Source organism: Mustela putorius, unplaced genomic scaffold (genome assembly GCF_011764305.1).
Source record: "Mustela putorius furo isolate JIRA1106 unplaced genomic scaffold, ASM1176430v1.1 tig00000095_pilon_pilon_pilon, whole genome shotgun sequence".
Taxonomy (NCBI): Eukaryota; Metazoa; Chordata; class Mammalia; order Carnivora; family Mustelidae; genus Mustela; species Mustela putorius.
The window spans coordinates 17,211,898-17,232,949 of NW_025421280.1; the positions used below are offsets into that span (position 1 = coordinate 17,211,898).

The 21,052-nt window shown below is 52.2% G+C and overlaps 1 protein-coding gene across 2 annotated transcripts; it reads left to right on the plus strand.

Annotated features, from left to right (window-relative positions):
- Window positions 1-353: 353 nt before the first annotated feature.
- Window positions 354-20,831, plus strand: WNT5A (Wnt family member 5A). 2 transcript variants are annotated; one of them, XM_045078778.1, is made up of 5 exons: window positions 354-1,583; window positions 7,573-7,706; window positions 8,921-9,171; window positions 13,585-13,877; window positions 17,846-20,831. In XM_045078778.1, the coding sequence occupies exons 1-5, from the start codon at window positions 1,578-1,580 to the stop codon at window positions 18,302-18,304; spliced, it is 1,143 nt and encodes a 380-aa protein (XP_044934713.1). In that variant the 5' UTR covers window positions 354-1,577; the 3' UTR covers window positions 18,305-20,831. The 2 variants fall into 2 exon arrangements, with proteins under 2 accessions (XP_044934713.1, XP_044934717.1); XM_045078782.1 differs by lacking the exon at window positions 354-1,583 and adding an exon at window positions 7,067-7,164.
- The last annotated feature ends 221 nt before the right edge of the window (window positions 20,832-21,052 follow it).

The window sequence follows — 21,052 nt, forward strand, 5'->3', positions numbered from 1 at the left end:
GGCCTCACCACGCATGCGCATAGGCGAAGTTGAGTTTTTTCTTTCTTTTCTCCCCCCTTCCCTCTCTCTTTCCAGCCGCCTTTGGTTCTTCAACTTAAAAAAAAAATTTTTTTTTCCCTCTAAGAACAGCAGGGGAAAGAGGAGTCCGGAGAGAGGGAGAGAGAGTGAGGCAGTTGGCTAGGAGGGCCGGGGGTGGGGGGGGGGGTCGCGGTCCCTGCGGCGGGTCAGTCTGGCTGCGGGGCGCAGGATCGCGTGGAAGGTTGCTGCGAGCTCCAAGGCGCCGCCTCCGCCGCCCAGAGTCCGGTTCGGTGCGGCTGCTGCCGAGCGAGCTCCTCCCGCCGCCGCCGCCGCCGCCGCCGCCGCCGCCGCCGCCGCCGCCGCGCCGCGTCCCCGACCGCCCGCCGCCCGCCTGCTCGCCAGCCCGCCCCTCGGGCCCCGGCGCCAAACGAGGAGGTGGGCAGCCGCGCCAGCCATGGACCGCCAGAGCTGAAGGGCCGCCGCGGAGCCCCTGGCCCTCGCCCCTCCCCAGCCCCACGCCCGCGGTGCCCTCGCCCCTCTACGCCCTTCGCCTAGGGAAGGCGGGGGAAAGACGGGGATTAACCCGAAGAGAGAAAGAGGGGAGGGGGAGCCAGTGTCTCCCCCGGGGCAATCGCTCATCGCCCCCGAAACCGCCGCGCAGAGCGTTCGAGGGACGACTTTTACCCATTTTGCGCCCCCTTTTTGCCAAACCCTAAAATGAAAGGACAAAACTTGGCTCAGACTCTTGTAGTCCGGACGGCGACTTGTGCATTTTCAGCGGCATCTCCCGGAGAAAAAGCCATGCGCGCCTGATTGTTCTGTGGCCCCAAAGCTTCAGTGTGTGTGGGGGTGGGTGGGGGGTGGGTGTGTGTCTGTGTGTGTACACAGACGTCCACACACTCACTCGCGGCCGCAGGATCAGCGCCTGGAAGCAGACGTTTCGGCCACAGACTTGGAGAGGAGGAGCTGGAGATCAGGAGGCGTGAGCCGCCGGGAGTTTGCAGAATCCGTGGTGTGAATGAACTGGGGGCACCTGGGCGCCCGGATCGCCCCCGCCCCCGCCCCGGGCCAGAGTTGAGTAGTGGGGCATTTTTTTCACCCTCTTGTGAAGAATTTTTTTTTTTTATTATTTGTAGTAAAGTCTTTTGCACAATCACGCCCACATTTGGGGTTGGAAAGCCCTAATTACCGCCGTCGCTGATGGACGTTGGAGAGGGAGCGCCTCGCCGAGGAACAGTCGCCTGCACGCCCTCGCCGGACCCGCGGCTCCCTTGTTGCGCGCCGGCTCGGCTTTGCCCCTGCTGCCGGTCGGCGGGCTTCGGCGCCCCCTCGGCTCCCGGGCGCATCCCGGCGCTGCTCCGGCTCGGGCCCTCGGACTCGGGCGCCAGTGACCGCTTCGCCACCGATTTCCTGCGCCTGCCCGACGCGCCCAGGAGGAGCCCGAAGCTCTGCGCGGGATCGTCCCCCCAGGCTTAACCCGGCCGCTCCGCTCGGATTCCTCGGCTGCCCTCGCTCTGGTGGCGACTTCCTCCCCGCGGCCGCGTCCCCTCCCCCTCGCCATGAAGGTAGGTGTTCTGTGCGCTGTCGACGCTCGCCACTTTTTTTTTTCTTCACTTTTTTTCTTTTGGAAGTTAACTAACTCCCCCCCGCCTCCGCAACCCCCCGCATACATACCTCTTCCTATCCTTCCGTTTCTTCTGCTGCCTCCAGAAGCTAGAACTCCTGCATAGCTGGCAGGCGCTCCTACCCCTTCGCCCACCCGCCCACCCTCGCGCACTACCTCTGTCTCCCGGGAGACTTCTTGTCCCACCAAAAGTTCCGCAAGCCTTTTGGACTTTGGAGGAAAAGTGAGGAAGAGCCGGGGCAGAAGAACTGAGAGCGGTTCACCGAGGACTTTGTTCTTGCCCTAAGAAACATCAGTGTAATTTACTATGTATATTTCAGTAACAGGATAATGATTCAATTCAACAAATATTTACGAAGCGCCCACAGCGCGGGCACCAAGAGGGTGTGTGGCCGGGGCTCGGAAAGGGGAGGAGGACTCCTTGGGTGGGAGACCGGGCGGCAGGACTAGGAGCCTACACCCCAGAGCAGTGCACCGCCCCCTCTCCCCTCGTCCTCTGTTGCGGGAGGCCAGGTTGCAGGCTCGTCCGGGCCGGGGAATCCCAGCGCTGCAGGCCCGGGTGCCTTTAAGAGTGCCCAGTGGGGGGCCAGTGCGCACCCTGGCGCGGGAGCCGGGTCGCGTTATTAGCATTATTAGCCGCCACTGGGTGAGCTCCGGCACTTTGCCGGGGTGATGGGGGCGGGGAGTGTTGGCAGTGGTGGCTCTAATCCAGTCCTCTGAGAGAGCGCGCCCTGGCCCCCTGCGCGGAATCTGCCGTGTCCTTTGGAAACATTTGGGCCTCCGCTTTGGGAGAGCGGGCGGGGGGCAGTTTGTGAACTCTTGTTTGTTTTAATTGTCAGTTGTATGTTAAAGCCGAGTCACACACTCCGAGGGTCACCGGGAGTTCACTTTTGCGAAAAGTTAACATTTCTTCCTGCAATAGAACTTGTTATTTTCCAAACAACTTCTCCTCTCTCTGTCCTCCAAGCTTCGATCCTTAATTTTCACTTTTCTTGATCCTCTCCCATTTTACTTTTCTAGAAAATAAGTCTGGGATTAGAATTAAGATGTTTCCTAAAGCAAACAAATTCCCGCTCGCCCTCCCAAAAAAAGTTTTAAAAAGAACCCGAAATCTGGAGCCCCCCGGGGCCTTGTTTTACTCTCCAATTCCAGTTTGGCGTCGGGGCCCCTTCTCCTCTCCCGTTTTTAAATGGACAACCCTCTGTTTGGAAGTCCCTTGGAGCCAGGGGTGGGATCGCATCTCCTCAGCCCCTGCCCTCCCGCCAAGATTCGCTGCTGCCCCAGCCTGATATGGAGATTTCGTTTCTAGACAGCCTCTGCCAGGGGAGTTTCGTGGGGGCAAGGCTGAAAGCGCGCAAGCTGTGGAGACGCCTTGTAAACTGTGTCCGAGTGTGTAGATCCCTGTCCTGTGTGTGGGGAGCGAGGGGAGTAAAGGGTCAGTTGTTCTCCAGTCTTGGGCTTACTAGAGAGCCTTAGTCCCGCCGGGCCCCACAAAGGAGGACCCTCCCCCAGGAGGACTGGCCCGAGAGCCCCTGGCCTTTCCCTTTCCTCACCGGAGCGCCCCGGTGCACAAGGGGTTATCATCGCGCGCACCGAGCTCAGCTCTTCCCGCTGCCTTTTCACGCTCGCAGTGCGGTGCCGGCTGCCCCCTGTTGGCTGCCTCGAGGTAGGACGCCTGGGAGTCGGCTCCTTGGGGTGGGCAGTCAGCTGCTCGCCTCTGCCTCCCACCTCGGGTTCCGCTCGTCCTTCCCGACCACCAGGTCCACCTCTCCCTCTCGAGGGCCCCACAGAGGCCCCCAGGGAACAAGCTGCTCTGCGTAGCCGCCGCAGTACAGATGGGGCCAGGGGTCCGATCCAGCAAACGGGACTTCGGAGAGAGGAGGGTTTACCTCGTCCCCGGGGCGTAGGAACAGGAGCGTCGCCCTAAGAAGGCCTAGGGTACGGCCTGGGCGCTCCCACCCCTGCTCTGTGGGAGACAAATGTTGCTTTCTCTTTCTCGGCCTCAATTTCTTCGTCTATTAAAAAGCGGAGTTGAAACTGTCCCTGAAGGGTGGGGGTTCAAGTGATCTTCAATTTTCTTTCTCCTTCATTCTGCTCTTCCTCTGGATAAAGTCGAGAGCCTGCGCTTGGAGGTTAACCTGTGTGAGAAGGTGTAAGTGATGTGTGTGTGTGAGAGAGAGAGAGAGAGAGAGCGAAGAGAAGGTATTGAAGTCTGAAGAGACTCGTCCTGGGATGGAAGTGGGGAGACAGGGAACAGCCGGGCTTGGCCACCGCTCTTCCTTTGGAGCCTCCTTGTTCAGTCCAGAGCCGCAGCAGTCCTTGCACTGATCACTGGGCGCAAAGAGCTCCCTCCACCTTCTCTCTAGGGCTTCCCACACCCCAAACGTACACACAACACACACGCAGCGCTGTGGACACAACAAGGCGGTGAAGGACTGCTTCGATCCCTCTGAGCCCAGGCTAGAGGCTTAGGGGAGCCCTACGTCCTCCTCTGCTCCCCCTTTAAAGCGGACCTCCCGTGGGCCTCACCAGGCTCAGCCCCCTGGGCTCCCTCTTCTCTCTGGGTACTTCCTGGGGCAGGGCGTCCCAACTTGGGGGTTGCAGCCTTTTGTCTCCCACAATTTTCTGTTTCTCTCCTTTAGGAAGAGATCACAGTTGGGAAAACAAAGTTTATTTCCTACCAAGAGCAGGGATTGTTGGAGTTTCCTATCTTTTTAGCCACCACGAGCCCAGGTCAAACTCACTTCTGACTCCTAGCTGGTCTCCCCCTTCATTTTCATCCTCCCAGACCTGGGGGAACCTAGACTCAAAAAACCGAGTGGAAGGGGATGCCCAGACCAAATAAGGTAGCGCCCATGGGTGAGGGTCGAGAATCTTCTTCCTGCCTTTGCAGAATCTCTCTTTAGGGGCCACAGAGCTGAGGACTTGGGTGCTGGGCGCTGGCTCAGACCCGCTGGCTCTGTGGCTTGGGAACCTCATCTAACCAGAGTGATGGTTTCCTGTCTCCCACCCCTCATCACCCCCAGCCTGCACCCCAGTGGATAAAGGTGGTTTAGGAACACCTTCAATCCAATGCAGAGGCTTTGGAGGAGAGACAGAATAAGCGTCACTGCGTTGAGCTGCTCTGGCTTTGGAAACTGGGGAGCACGAATGCCCTACCCCCACTTCACCCCTCCCCTGCGATAGAAACTCTCAAGCGCCCGGGGCCCTCCACCCCATCGCATGCTAGGAACAGATTCTGAGGACCTTACATAAGCGGGCTTCTCGTGGCTCTGAAAGTGTTCGAAAACATTTAGCCCGTTCTTTAGTAAACTCAGTCTCTGCCCAGAACTTTTGTTTTACCCCCGGTGTGACCGTCTCCGGAGAGGTCTCATTTCGTACTGTCTTTTGGGATCAGATCTCTTGGTAAACAGGCAAGGGTGTTTACCCTTCAGAGTCGATGCATTTATTAGTGAGTTCGCTGTGGGTTCTTTCAGTCCTTCAAACTTGTGGGGCCTTTTTTTTGGGTTGCACGGGGATTGGAGCGGGAAGAGGGCCAAGGTGTTTCCGGGCAAGCACGCGGGGTTAAGTGGAGACTCGACTCTCAGGGCTCTCCTGGCGGTTCCCCTTTGGGACACCTCTGGTCTACCCCTAATCTGGAGCTGGGGAGACCCGAGTCTCGGAGACCCAGTGACCCACTCCCAGTTAGGAATGGGCAGACTCTCCCTAGGGTCATCGGGCCCAAAATCGGTTCGGTTGTGTGGCTTCGCCTCTAACAAAGAGATCCGCTGTAATCCACCGAATCTGTTATCAATTTCTCTGCTGCCCGCGCCCCTCCCCGCGTGCCCCGCCCGTCGGGAAGCTCGGAAAGTGCGCGCGGCCAGCAGCCATCTCCGCCCGCGTCTCGGAAGCACGTCGGTGCGTGTGTGTCTATTGAACGCGTTCGAGTGTGTGAATGTGCATGGGTGTGTTGTGAGTGTGTGTGCGTGCGCGGCCTTGGCCGCGGAGGGGGGTGGGAGTCGATTTTGCAGCCTGGGCCGCGCGCGAAGGCAGACATCGCAGCCCACTCCCTCCCCTGGAGGAAACTTGACACTTCGGGCGGGGGTGGGGAGCGAGACCGAGCCTTCTCTATCTTCGGCTGGGGAAACCCCAGGTTTCTGTTCTCCGGGATGCGCCCCTAGCTTTGCGGCGTTTGGAGAATGAGTGGGCCAAAGGCTCAGAGCCCTGGTTAGCGGGCTCGGGGGACCACATAAGCGTTTCCTCTTGGAGAAGCCCCGAGCTGTCTGGTCAAAAGGACGGCGGGCACAGAAAAGCCTTGGCACGCTCCTGGGCCCCCTCGCTTTTCCAAGGCTGCCTAGGTCCCCTCGGTCCCTTTGACGGCGCACTTTCCAGGCCCTTCGGCCCCCTGGAGAAGGCTCACCTTTCCTTTCCCGAGGAAGGGGCTCCCTCCGGGCTGCGGGCGGTGCAGCGCAGCCGGGTTACACTTAACAGAAACGTAAAAGGGGATTTTGGAAACCCGCTCTTCCTTCCCACACGGGCCACTGTGTCGCGCCCCCGCCGCCTACAGGTGGACAAGTCACCAGTGGGGGGGTGGGAGAACGGCCGCGAAAGCTCCCAGGGCCGCCCCCTGCCCCCGAAATTCTTCACAACGGGAATCTTCGCCGCCGGGGCCCTCTCTGCTCCCTGGAATCCAGGGGCTCAGCCGCGGCGCGGGAGCCGGCGCATCTCTGGCCCCACCGAGGGCTCACTGGCACCCGCGGTGGCCTTGCCCTGCACTCTCACCGTTCGGGACTTAACCGAACCGAGTCTGAATTGGGCTGGAGGGTGGGGCAGAGGTGTTCTAAGGCCAAGCTCACAGGGCCGCGATGGCGAAGTGGCCGACAAGTCCAGACCAAGACCAAAGAAAACTGGAGCCCCCCGTGGTTTCCTTTCCTCTTTCTCCGTGGCAGCTGTCAGGAGTGGGGACCGAAGGGGGGCGGGAGAAAGAGGAAAATGAAAAATCAGAATTTGTGGGAGGGCAGGGAAGGGATCCTCTCCCAGCACAGATCCCCTATTTGCCTCAGGGGTGCTAGCCCTTCTCCCCTTCTCGGGGGTGTGCAGAGTGGCCAGAGGAGGCCGCAGGCAGGGGAGGGGGCACTGTTTTCCTGTTTCCTGGGTTGAGAGAGCAGGTCTCTCTCCCCGTTATCCCCAGGGCCCCCCATCTCCTCCCCACTCCAATCTGGTTGAATAGTGTCCTAAGGAAACCCAGGCTGCCCTTCCCCCTCTGGAAGTGGCTTCCCCCAAAGCGGCCTGTAAACTGATTAGGAAACATACGCTGTTAATTCCGAACTGCATTTCCCAGCTGGGCACTCTCGCGCACGCCGCTCCCCGGGGCCTCGCCCCCCACCCCCTGCCCTTCCCTCCCGCGTCCTGCCCCCACCCCCACCCCCACCCCCGCGCCGGCCACCCCGCCTCCTCCGCAGCCGCGGGCGGCGTGCTCCACTAGCCTTCGCGCTCCTCTCGCCCATGGAATTAATTCCGGCTCCACTTGTTGCTCGGCCCAGGTCGGAGAGCGGACGAGGGTGGCTGCGGGTTCCCGAGTGAATTCCCGAGGAGGGACCCAGCACAGCGCGGACTAGAGGGGAGCGAGGGGGTGCGGGAAGCGAACGAGCAGGAAAGAGGCAGCGCTTGGCAGCGGGGCTTTGACTCAACAGCATTGAGACATGTTTGTAATCGCTGGCGTGCCCCGCGCGCAGGATCCCAGCGAAATCAGATTTCCTGGTGAGGTTGCGTGGGTGGATTAATTTGGAAAAAGAAACTGCCTATATCTTGCCATCAAAAAACTCACGGAGGAGAAGCGCAGTCAATCAACAGTAAACTTAAGAGACCCCGGATGCTTCCGTTGTTTAAACTTGTATGCTTGAAAATTATCTGAGAGGCAATAAACATCTGCTCCTTTCTTCCCTCTCCAGAAGTCGATTGGAATATTAAACCCAGGAGTTGCTTTGGGGACGGCTGGAAGTGCAATGTCTTCCAAGTTCTTCCTAATGGCTTTGGCCATATTTTTCTCCTTCGCCCAGGTTGTAATAGAAGCCAATTCTTGGTGGTAAGTTCCTTCTAAGTACATATTCTTTGTTTGATTTTCTTTTTTCTAAGATTCGTGGGTACGATGCTGCAGTATTTAAAGCTGAATCGTGAGTCTGAGTGCCTTTATGTGATACATATGTCTATAATATATTTTGTGTATATATCTGGAAATCAGAATTTTCTTTTAACTTGTTAATATCGTCAAGCTTAGTCTTTAGCTCTGTAGGGAATGGGACCCTATAAATCTACCCTTTTTTTCTATGAGGCCCTTGTTCAGATGTCTGCTTGTAGTACATCATGTAATAAAAGGGCACCGAAATTCACTTCTCTAATAATTGTAAGCCTATCTATAAAATTTACTTTTGCCACCTCTAGGTAGTAAAAGCGAGTTCCAGCTTTTATTTTCTGTCACTCGAGGTTATTAACCTTCAGGGTCTGAGGCAGGCAGAGTGTTCTAGGAAGACAGCTGCACTCCAAGTGGGGAAATATGGGGCTAGAAATTTGATCAAAAGGAGGTGAACCTGAAGTAGTCAAATGTCCTTAAACGAGCGTTTCTCTCTGGTTAGGGGCCTTGTAGATAGACTGCAGTGTATCCAAAGGATTATTTTTGACGGCGTTCTGGGTATTTTTTCCCTGTAAATGAACAGCGTTTCTTCTGACTGTCAAACATGACTTGTGTTCACTGGATACCCTGTCTTGGGTCTTTTACAATCACATAAGGGGCCCTTTTAAAATGTCCAGAAACTGGTGAATTTTCTTCAGTCTCTCTACTTGTGTCCCAATTCTTGCACCGGTCAAAAGGAGCTCCTCTCTCCTCTTCCCCGTGTCTAATTCTGTCTGCTTTCACATGCATACGTTTTCAAGGCAGATCCGTCCAATTTGTGGGGCAAAGGGAGTCCCCTTTCTCTAATGTCAGAGTCCCGTCCCCCCAACCGCCATCTCCCCCATTTCGGAAATGTGGGTTCAGGTAGATGGCAACCCGGGCAAGGAAGGGAGTGAAAACCTAACTGAGGAGCCAGATGGCGGGGTGGGGACTGTACAATACCTCCGTTTTCTGAACGCAGTTTAAACAGAGAAGTTTTATGAAGCCCTTCTCCTACTTTGTCATGAGGACAAGCAGGAGAGAAAAAGCATCTGTGTGCTGAAAACTCTGTCTCGCTGACATGCTTTCAGGGGGCCTACCTCGAGAGTTCACGTAAATCTTGAATGCACATCTCCCCCCACCCCTTCTAGGTCGCTAGGTATGAATAACCCTGTTCAGATGTCAGAAGTATATATCATAGGAGCACAGCCTCTCTGCAGCCAGCTGGCAGGACTTTCTCAAGGACAGAAGAAACTGTGCCACTTGTACCAAGACCACATGCAGTACATTGGAGAAGGCGCGAAGACGGGCATCAAGGAGTGCCAGTATCAGTTCCGGCATCGGCGTTGGAACTGCAGCACCGTGGACAACACCTCTGTGTTCGGCCGGGTCATGCAGATAGGTAGGACACTGTGCAACAGCTGGTTAAATGCAGATCAAGCCCTCTCCTGAAGACGGGCTTCTGCGAGCACTTAGGAGCTTGCTAAGGACGGAGTCTTCCAGCTGGATGAGCGCAGGGTGGGGGGAGTCTTCCGGAATCTTCCTCACTACTGCCCCTGGCCTTAATTCCTGTTCCCACACCTTGATAATAATAAGTTTGGGGGCTTCTTTAGTCAAATCAGAAGGGAAGCATCAGAGACACCTTCATTTTTCTGAACACTGCACTTTTTTTTAAAAATGCCTTCTGTTTGGAAGAGAAGCAGAACGCTTATTTCGGTTTCTCAAAAGGAGGTGAGGAAAGATGAGTCATTTATATCCTTTTAAACTTCAAAACTCTTTTAACGGTTAGAAGTCTCTTAAGCCACAATTGAAATGGCCCACGCATCAAACTAAATACTGTCATCTTTCGAATGCTGGCTACGTTGGGAGTGAATAAGGTTTTAATTTTCCTAATATAGATGTTTCCTGAGGCTATAGAGATATATATGTTAAAAGCTTTATTTTTAGGCCCAGAAAGAATTTTAATTAGGAGTGATCCCATTTACATTGTGATTTTGGCTATTGACACACAAGCACATGCTTCGGATCCCAACCTAGAGACTTAAAAAAAAAGTCTTAAATGTATTGCTCACAGTCAGATTCTTTAGGTTAAACGTATCCTTGAACTTGGTAGTGCATGCAGGGAGGAGGTGGCGTTAAAATGGGGCCAAAGGCAAAGAATTTGGAGACTCTGTCTGCTTCTGGTTTGGTTTAATAGCATAGGATACTATCTGACAGATGGGATCCTGTGTGTGTTTTCTAGTGTGAATATTTTAGGTCCCTTTAGTATTATGCAAACAAGCCCTTATAATTAATATGACCGCGGTGATTCCTAAAATAAGAAGCCATTTATCAAAGCAATTAACTGTTTAGACGGACTGAAGATAAAAAAAGTTGGCTTAATATCCGTCACGGATGGATAAAATGCTTTTATAAAAACCCTGAAAAGTGCATTCATTGAGAACAAAAAAGAGTTGTCAGTGGATGTTTGAGCCAAGAAGCCAAGCGACTTCATATACTAAAATAATACAGGACTGGAAGCCATTCCTCTGATTGAATGGCAAAATGGTCTGCGACTCTCAGCCTGCAGTTTCATAGGGCTTTGTCCTTCCTGTTAATGATTAAAATGTGCTAATGTGTATACTGGGATCCGAATCCAGGAGTTAAGCGGCAGGAACACAGGAGCCTGCCCTGAACGTGGACTGCCCTATCTAGTAAAGTAGTGGGGTGGTGGAGATGCCCTTCTGCATTGCCTTTTTGTGAGCAAGCTCACAACATATCAGAATGGTAAGTTGTCAGCTTTCCCTTCTCACCTTGGCCTTATGTATTCCCCCTAAACTGCCTCCCTCTCAAACTCTGGGAGCACTTTTCCGCGTGTGTTTGAGTTTGCACAAGCCATACATTTTTGATGGGTAACCAGGAAGCAAAACAGCCATTGGAACGGTTTTTCTGTGTCGTCACTGGAACAGGGCTTTGATTTAAGATCCTCTTCTCGTCTTCCTATGTAGCCTGTGTTGGGCCAAAATGTTCAGAATAAGCTATCATTTGCTAAGTGGATTTGAGTTCTGCTGGAGATTTATTTAAAATGTGGTCCAAGATTCAAAGAGCCTGCCTCCTCAGGGAACAAGCAGAACCTTTGGTACAAAGGCTTATAGTTAATTGTCCCTTGCAAATACCCTGTCTGGTCCTCAGCTGTGCGGTACTCCCATCTGGGTTGGTGGCGAGTGGGTGGGAATCGAACTTCCTCCTGGGGCACCCTGCTAAGATACTAGCATCAAGTTTACCCATGTCCTGGGCATCTGAGAGCCCACCCTAACCTCCTTTGCCAAAAGTCCCCCAGGTTCCTGGGGTCTTACAGCAGGAAGCTGCTGCTGGGCTTCCGGAGGAACATGGGGCCCTCTCTTCTATTTATTTAAAAAAGAGATGGAGGGAAGAAAAACCAGAATAGATTTTTGTGGAAGGGGAACACGGACCCAACCCTAACAGTGGGAAATTAACTTGGCTTTCACTTTTCTATTTATGAGTCTGTTTGAAGAGAAGGAGCTAAGGGAAAATTTAAGGCACCTTTGATGTTGCAAGGGGTGTGTGTGTGTGTGTACTCACTCCAGAGCACTAAGTACAACCAGAGACATGGGGAGCAATTCGTGAGAATCTGACCCTGTGCTGGGGCCAGTGTCTGAGAAACTCAGGCTGCTACTTCCATCCCTCTTTGACTCATTTTTCTAGGGTGCTAGTTGCCTGGGAGGCGCTGTATACAATTGGCCAGTGAAGGGCCCACTCCTCATTTCGGAAACTTTCTCATTTTTCATCACCGCTATCCTTTCCTCCAGCTTTTGTCTCGTCTCTTCTTTGTCTCCACACTGTGAAAAGATATATAAGAAAGGCTCCATTTTTAAGGGGTGTGAGGGTCTGAAGAGAGGTAAATTTCACAGGGAGGGAACCCGAACTGAACTGATGGCTGCGTCCATAGGCTATTAGCCAAAGAGCACTTTTCAAACTGACATTTTTCCCTGCAGGGACCAATGAGCTAAAGAGATTCTGACCAGGTTTGGGTGCCAGGGCAAAGGAAAAAAAAAAAAGGAAATGCTCAAGGTAGATCCATGAAAAAAGCAGCATTATTGTGTTTTGTATAAAAGCCCTTTTATGCGCTGTCTCCTCGAAAGACAGTGCCTCATGTTCTTCTATCTCCGCAGGACTCTTTATCTCTCTTCCTCTAGTGGCTGCCTTACTCTACATGTCTCCCATCTGGGGCCACAAATTTTTCTGTACTATCAGTATTAATCCTCCAGTAACTCCCCAGAATCTGTCTGCTCGCCTCATTTCTCTCCACTCCCTGATGTGCCCTGCCTCTCTCATTTGAATTAGATACACGGAACACCCCTTAGGAACTTTCTGGATCCTCCTGCCAACCACCAACACGCTCCTCAAATTATTCATTTTTTTTCAAATTGTGGGAGGGAAGGTCTGTGGTAGCTGGGAACCTTCGCTATTCCTGGAAGGAGGAATCACACATGTCTGTGGATTGAAGTGTGGAGACTGAGTCCCAGAGAGGGCAGCCTGCGGGATCCTGGAATGGTATAGCCGTCCTCCTCAAACGGACCCTTCTGGTTGGGGTGGGGTCCTGTTGTCAGCTGTTCTGCTGCTGTTACCCCCCCCCCACCACCAAAGATTGTTAGGAAGCTCTTTAAGTGTCAGAAAAACTTACTCTGGTACAGGGATTTCAACACCAAAAGTGGCCTTTTTTCCTGCCCAGGCATCTAGTTCAATACTTATTTTATAGTTGAAGAAAGTGAGCCCCCTACCCCCCAGTACACCCCAGCTTCAGCGGGCAAGGTGTTAACCCTTTCTCTCTGGTACCACATTTCTATTAAGTGGCTGCTTGTTACACACAGAAACGTCTCCATGTACAAGTGGGAGTTGAGGTAGTCTGTGATTGCCTCCACTTTCCTCCCGATGAATGGGACTCCTCTATCAGTGTTGTACAGGGTTTCAGGAAGAGGAAGACTCTTCCTTTCCCCTCAGATTGTGGTTTCTTCTTTATTATTATTTATTCTAATGCTCTGAGGCTAAGGCTGTGGGTGGGGGTGTGGTTTGCAGAAGTCGCCTAAAAGACAGCAGGCTGTTAGAAGTAGACCTCCATCTTCTGGAAGAAATATCAGACCCATCAGCTTGGGATTGAAGAAGGGGCAAGTTTCACTCTAATACTCTAGGAACAGGTTTAGAAATGTCCTCTGGGGACGTCAAGAGCCTGAGACAGGCACCCTGTGCCTCCTGATGGAAAAAAGGGGGGAGCCCCCCCCCCCCAGTAGGGCTGCTTGCAGCCTCTGGGTTCCAGGGTTCCAGGGCCGGAGACTTTCAGAGGCCCTAAGCCTAGCAAATTCTGTGCTCCCGCCTGAGGTAATTCGACATGAAAATGACACCAGACCTTAACATAAGCGTAAGGAGGTCTCCCCACGTTCTGTTCTCCCTCAATGACTTCTTTCACGTGCGTTTTGGGAAGTAAGTTTTCCAAGATTTTCAGGGGCTGGAGGGAACACCAGTCCAGCGCTGCCTGAGCGCTGTGGCCGCTTCAGTGTCAAGAGTAAAGGTGTGTGTGTGGGTGTGTGGGGGGTCTGCTGCTCCTGTCACTTGCCGCTGCCGCCGAGTGTTGGGCGGTTGTCCTGCCTCCTCCCCTGGGGGTGGGGGCCGGCCCCGGGGGTGTGGGTATTAGGGCTGGGGCGCCCCCGGCCCCTCTGCCCCGGGCCGCTGGGTGGGTGGGGTGGGTGGGGCTCCCCAGGGGCCCTCGGAGCCCGGGGCCGCCGGCAGGCGCCGGGTGACCCCCGCGTCCCGCCCGCAGGCAGCCGCGAGACGGCCTTCACGTACGCGGTGAGCGCCGCGGGGGTGGTGAACGCCATGAGCCGCGCGTGCCGCGAGGGCGAGCTGTCCACCTGCGGCTGCAGCCGCGCCGCGCGCCCCAAGGACCTGCCGCGGGACTGGCTGTGGGGCGGCTGCGGGGACAACATCGACTACGGCTACCGCTTCGCCAAGGAGTTCGTGGATGCGCGCGAGCGGGAGCGCATCCACGCCAAGGGCTCGTACGAGAGCGCGCGCATCCTCATGAACTTGCACAACAACGAGGCCGGCCGCAGGGTGAGTCCTCCGCCCGCCCCGCCTGCCCGCTCCGCCCCATCATCCCCCGCCCCCGCCCCCGCCGCCCGCTCCGGTCCCGCTGGGGTCCCCAGGCTCGGCCCGCCGGTCCTCCGGCCCTCGGTGCCGCCCTGCGCCGCCCTCCAGGTGTACCTGCCCCTCGGTCGCTCTCCCGGGCGTCCGGCCCCTTCTTTCCCTTTAGGACTCTGCCCTTCGCTGCTCCCCTGTCCGCCTCCTTCCCTTCCTCCCTCCCCACCTACACCCACGCCCCCCCCCCCAGAAAGGCCTCCTCGAGGTGAATCATCCCGCCTGGCCCCCTCCAGCAAAGGTGCTTCTGCAGTCGCTGGACGGAAAAAAAAAAAAGAGCTTTCTCTGCCTTTTTAATTAGTCCCCAGTGCCATTGACCAGCCCAGCTCAGAAATAAAAATGTGAATAAAGCTCGCCCTCCTCCTTGGAACATGTTTGTGGTTGGGCTTAAATTTGGGAGAGGCAATTCTTTATCCCGGGAGGTGCCCAGTGGAGAAAGCCCTCAGCTCAGCTTCCAGGACTTGGCTTTTCCCTCACTTGCTTTCTCCTTGCCTCTCCCCATGGCATTAGATAGCAGGCCTGACGGATTGAAGGTTTTATTTTGTTTTGTTCTGTTTAAAGGGTTTTTCTAGGAAAACGATGGCATTTTTAGGAGTGTGGACTTTTGTAGGTCTGCCCATCAGGCCACTCGAGGGTGGTTCTGGATAGAAGAGAGAGCCCCTCAGAAGGGCCCAGAGAGACCAGCTTTGCAAGCCCTCACCAGCCTTCTGGGTCCACTCTTTCCTTCCCCTGGTGGGATGCTTCTCCACAACAGTTAAAAAGACCCTTTTTTTCCTGCGGTTAAACACATGGCACTTTATGGCTGCTTTAAAATGAAGGGGTGAAACTTTTCTTAACTTTGGCAGCATTGAAAACCAGGGTCATTATTTTTTCACAGAACCCAAGGTAGGTGCCAGGAACTTTCTGGTCAGAGATTTCACTCTTCTGTATTTTGGGGTGAGGAAAAGGGAAGATAATCACAGAGTAAAATATAGAGGACTGGGAGGAGTCTTAGAACCCTCTAACCACACACCCTCATTTTTAAAGCTTGGGAAACTGAGGCCCTAGAGAACCACTTCATGGCCATGGGGGAAAAATTGATGGATTGAGATACAAGCCCAGGCACGTTTTTATTAAACGCATGCGTCACAGCTCAGGGGTAAAGGGCTATCGATTGCAGAATTAAAGAAATCTAGGTTAAGATCCAGTTCTGTTCCTTTCCGTATAGGAGTCTCAGTGACCTCATTTGCACATCTTTTGGAAGGTCATGGCATGAAATATTGCTTGGGATTATGTGAGGACTAAGTGGGATCATACAGGGGTGGGGTCATACGAAGTTACCAGTGCTTCTCTCTATCCAACCCGTAAAACAATAGCTTCACAGGGTTCAGTCCAAGGGCTGAGTTTAGCATCTGCCTTTAGTGAGTGCTTGATAAATCATAACTTAATTGGTAAATGTTACGAAATGGGGAACAGAGAAGTCAAAGATTATCTAGATAATTCCAGCTAACCTAGCTTCTCACATTGATGGTAAAAACGTGGAGGTGCTGGGAAAGGACTAAACTCTGTAGATTTTTGCCTGTGGTGCTGTGAGGGGTCACTTTACGGTTTCAGAGCTTCTTTCTCAAGCCTCCCATTGCTGTCTCTCCCCTCTGGAGCTGACCAAGGCCACATCATGGACATGTCAACCCCACTCCCCGTGGGAGCCCATAAAGCTTGTCCCTGTCCTCACAGGGGGGCACATCCCAGTACTCAGAGCAAACCGCAGTGCCCAGGGCCTCAGACCAGACACACCTCCAAGAGAGAGATGTGGTTGACTCTTCCGGGCCCATCGTGCCCATATTGGGTACTTTCATCCATGGAGGGGATTTCTTTGACTTCTCTCAGGAAGAGAAATGATCAGAGGCTTAGCAACCAAGAAGAGAAGGTCAAGGGATTTCCAAGTGGAAATAGGGGGTTTTGGGGAGTTGGAAAAGCACCTTTAATATTAGAATGTCATTTACCATCTATATTTTTAAATAGAGAGTGAGTTCTTTTGGTAGGTTTTATAAGTGGAGCAGTGAGCTATGCTTGGATCCTGGCAGATGAGGTTGCAGAGAAGACAGTTTTTCTCCAGGACAGTGGGGGAAGGGAGGAGGAGATTTGGACCCTGTGCCAGGAAATCATATTAGAATCGCCTGGGGGCATTAGCTTTTTCTTTTCCTCAAAGGGGAGCAAAGGTTAAATACATTTGCAAAACCTTTCCACACATTAGCTGAGTGCCTGAATCTCTTTATGCCAAGGGAGTACATTTGGCTCCCCCCCACCCGCCCTCGCCCCCCCTTTAAAAAAAAAAAAAAGCCCTTTATGAATCCTTAGAGGATTAGAGGATGAAGGGAGCTGTTCTGGGTGTAAGGCGCCTTCTAGCTCCCTCCAGCCTCTAGGTTCTTGACAGACCTCCTGCAGCTTGCCAGCACCACTCCAACTGTGAAGGGTGACTGGCACAGGAGCTGTGGGCAGTGGGGACTATAAATAGGCAGCCACCGCCTCCCAGACTGCTGGGCACGGTGCTGTGAGGCCAGGACGGCGGACGCTGCTACTGGGAGGCCAAGGTGACCCAGTGAGAGCCCAGGACTAGCACCCAGATGCCTTGGGCTCATCACCCTGGAAAAAGAGCAGATTCACCGATTGCCTCCCATATGCCATGTAGCACTTTCCTCGCATCCCCTCATTTTATCTTTACAACAATATTGCGAGGTTTGTACCATTACAGTTCCCCTTCCCAGATAGAAAGAGGAGGCTCTGAGAGGTAAAGCCAGTTGCCTCAATGCCAGGGCCCAGTTAGGACAAAACTCACATCCGCCTAGGTCCGGTGTGGAAGCTCTTTCTTACACAGTGTGGGGAAGGGTGAGGAACTGTGCAGGACCCAGGAGTGAGAATGCCTGAGATCCAGACCTGGTTTCTCCACATTCCAGCTGTGTGGCCTGTGCAGGACACTTACCCTCTCTGTGCCATGGGCCATCATCTAATCCATTATAATGTTATTTGGGAGGCTTTAATGAGATAAGTAGTATAAAGTCTCTGATGACAGTGCCTGGGACACTAATAATAATAGTGACTAAGATTTGAACGCTGATCCCACCGGGGCTGCTCCCCGCACCCCGCCCTCCTGCTTAGCAGCTTGGTGCCCATGGGCACGTCACTGAGCATGAGCTTGGAGCCCAACCACCTGGGTTCAAATCCTGGCAGCCCTCCCTTCCTGGGTAACTCTATAGCCCTCACTTTTCCTCTCTGTGAGATGGGTCAGATACTATACTAGCCCTGCCCTCCTAGGCTGGCAGAGGGGATTCACCCAGGTGAGGAAGGCAGGAATTGTGGATAGTCTCTGGGATCAGTGTTCAGGACATTATCCTAGGGGAAAAAAGAAGCAACTGGAGTGTTTTCCTGTTACCATTTAAAAGTTGGTTGTTGCTTCCGGTGAGGTATACTAATGAGAGGTTAAGAGCCCATTTATTTTGTAGATTTTTTAAAGAAGGCAATACCTGGGTGCCTGGGTGGCTCAGTGGGTTAATCCTCTGCCTTCCGCTGTGGTCATGATCTCAGGGTCCTGGGATCGAGCCCCACATCGGGCTCTCTGCCCAGCGGGGAGTCTGCTTCCCTCTCTCTCTCTGCCTGCTTCTCTGCCTCCTTGTGATCTCTCTGTTACATGAAGAAAGAAAAAATCTTTAAAAAAAAAAAAAAGAAGAAGAAGAAGGCAACACCTGCCTTCTGGTAGCGCAGGAGGAGGAGGAACTAGGCGGGGCCCTGGGGGAGCTGGTGGCTACTGCTCCCCAGGGGAAAATGATGGGGGGAGCTTTGGGAACATGCCCTCCCTCGCTCCAGGCTCCAACGCAAGTGGGTGCGCTGACTGTCCTCTCTCCCCACAGACGGTGTACAACCTGGCCGATGTGGCCTGCAAGTGCCACGGGGTGTCGGGCTCCTGCAGCCTCAAGACGTGCTGGCTGCAGCTGGCCGACTTCCGGAAGGTGGGCGACGCCCTGAAGGAGAAGTATGACAGCGCGGCGGCCATGCGGCTCAACAGCCGGGGCAAGCTGGTGCAGGTCAACAGCCGTTTCAACTCGCCCACCACGCAGGACCTGGTCTACATCGACCCCAGCCCTGACTACTGCGTGCGCAACGAGAGCACGGGCTCGCTGGGCACGCAGGGCCGCCTGTGCAACAAGACGTCGGAGGGCATGGACGGCTGCGAGCTCATGTGCTGCGGCCGCGGCTACGACCAGTTCAAGACCGTGCAGACGGAGCGCTGCCACTGCAAGTTCCACTGGTGCTGCTACGTCAAGTGCAAGAAGTGCACGGAGATCGTGGACCAGTTCGTGTGCAAATAGCGGGTGCCCGCTGCCCGCGCCTCACCCAGCCCCGCTCCCAGACCCACTTATTTATAGAACGTACAGTGATTCTGGTTTCTCTTTTAATATTGTTTTATTCCCCTCCTCCCCCCAGCATTGCAACCGGAAGCATTTTTTTTCTGTTCCCATCTAAGAACTCTGTGGTTTATTATTAATATTATAATTATTATTTGACAGTAATGGGGGGGTGGGAACCAAGACAGATATTTATTTTGTGCATCTTTGGAAAGGTAAGACAAGACTTCTTTTGATGGTGTAGGATGAGGGGGGATTACAAGTACCCTTAGTTGTATGCACATCTAGAAGGGAAAGGAAAGATGTTTTCTTTTTCTCCACTGTGGGGTCAAATATAGGACAGGTAGCAACCAGCTGGAAGGGGGTGGTACAGCTCTATGCATGATTCAGCTTCTGTGACCAAAATGGATTGTCAGTGCTCTGGGGCACGTGGAAGGGTCTTGAGAGAAACAAACACGAAATGAGACCCACCCCTTCCCTAGGGGCTGCCAGTTGGAAACATTTTCAAACTGGTAATTTAAAAAGTAACAGCAAAAAAATCTCGCATCCCTCCAAGATATATCATTTGCCTCCTTTTTCTCAAATGTTCGATCTGCACAGGGTTCTGTACCAGTAGCTACTGAAACTTGGGGAACAGGCAGGAAAGCTCCGGAAGTTAAAAGCCTTAAAAACACCCATATCAAGATCCTGATCTGACGCTGTTACAGGAATTAGGTTATCAGATTGGAAAAGGATCCCTGAATGATTCTGGGTACTAGCCTTTTCGTTTGGAGAGAGGTGGGGAGGTTGGCCTGAATATTAAAAAAAACTATACTGTAATTTTCTTAGAGATGCTTGGTTAATAAATGATAATGATGGAAATAATAAACGAATTCCATTCACAGATCCTCAGCCCAAATAACAGGGTAACTGAACTGGGTGCAGATCAGCCCTGCCCCGGAGTGGAAATCCTGCACGAGGGGGAAACAGTGAAGTCGGCCCTCCGGCTCAACCCCAGGTCCTCTCTGATTCCTCCTGGCCTTGGTGCAATGTGATGCTGGCCAAAAGGCAGCTCCAGTAGGTCCCTTTGATTGTGGGACAGGAAATGAAACATTACAAGCTCCACTTGGGAAACGGTTTGCTACTTAGGAAATTTTTCCCCCTCAAACTTTTATTTTGAGGAGCAGTCTTTTTATAGGTTTTAATGACATTACACGGCTAATGGAGTTCCCAGAGGTGTTGCAAGCGTTTCACTCTTGTGATCCTGTGTGTTGACTATCCACTCCAGCTTTTCCTATTATACTGCAGGTATACCCTAAGGCTGTTCCTAGTGTACTTGAACAGTTGCATTTATAAGGGGGGGTGTGGTTTAATGGTGCCTGATATCTCAAAAGTCTTTTGTACATAACATATATATATGCACACACACACATCTATATATAAATATAAATATAATTATATCTCAGTGCAGCCAGTGACTTACAGTTTATTCTGAGGCAATTTCTCCATCTAGAGCATTGTTACTCTTCATTGCAATCCAATGGGGATTTTTCCAAAAGTTTTCCAGGTTGAACTTGGGCTGCGGCCCCGATGCGAGCGATCACACCTGGAGGGAGCATCACAAAACAGCCTTGTTTCTGAGGAATCTGGAAGGTCTTACTGCGAAATGCATGTTGGTTTGAAAATTCCTTTTATCGGCCTTGCGCTACCCCCTTCTCTCCAACCTCCATCTCTGTACACTTTCCTGAAAGGGCATTATTCGTTTGCCATGGATGTGGAAACGAAGAGAGATTCGAAACTCAGAAGCATTGTCCATGTTTGTGTTGCCATGGTTCCATTTGCAGAGTGGAAACTGGTGCCTATTAGCACTTGTTTGAGTCCATAAGGAAAATTAAGCTCATGGCATACATAGCTAATTAGAAAAAAAAAATTTTTTTTTTAAAGCGAAGGACACCTCTTTCCAAAAAGTGCCATCAAATGTGTTCTTATTTCAGATTTATGCTATTTTAGAAGTTTGGAAAGACACCCATCTCCTGCAACCCTCCAAGGCTCAGTGACCTTCACAATGACCTCCGCCACCTGTGGCTCTTTAATTTATTGCACGAAGATATTCTCATCCCCTCAGTTGCAGTGAATTGCAAGCAAAAGATCTTGAAATTAAAAAGCACTAATTAGTTTAAAATGTCACTTTTTTGGTTTTTATTATACAAAAACCATGAAGTAATTTTTTTATTTGCTAAACCAGATTTTGTTCCTTTTTAGTGATTCATGTTTATGAAGAGAGTTGAGTTTAACAATCCTAGTTTTTAAAAGAAACTATTTAATGTAAGATATTCTACTTGTCATTCAGATATTATGTATATCTTCTATGGCCTTTATTCTGTACTTTTAATGTACATATTTCTGTCTTGCGTGATTTGTATATTTCACTGGTTTAAAAAACAAACATCGAAAGGCTTATGCCAAATGGAAGATAGAATATAAAAATAAAACGTTACTTGTATATTGGTAAGTGGTTTCAATTGTCTTTCAGATACTTCATGTGGAAGGTTTTTTTTTGAGAAACCATGAGGGATAGTTTAGAATGACTACACATCAGAATAATAGAAGAGTACAGAGTTTTACCAAAACCAAACTTTGGAAGCTTCAAAAGATTTCTATATGTAATGGAACAAAAGGGGAATTCTCTTTCCTATATATGTTCCTCAAGAAAAAAAAAAAGAAGAAATCAAG

Excerpts from the sequence above, each read along its gene's own strand:
- WNT5A (XM_045078778.1), top strand. Across the intron at positions 7,707-8,920 it reads ATAGAAGCCAATTCTTGGTG|GTCGCTAGGTATGAATAACC; the intron begins GTAAGTTCCTTC and ends CACCCCTTCTAG. Across the intron at positions 13,878-17,845 it reads ACAACGAGGCCGGCCGCAGG|ACGGTGTACAACCTGGCCGA; the intron begins GTGAGTCCTCCG and ends CTCTCCCCACAG.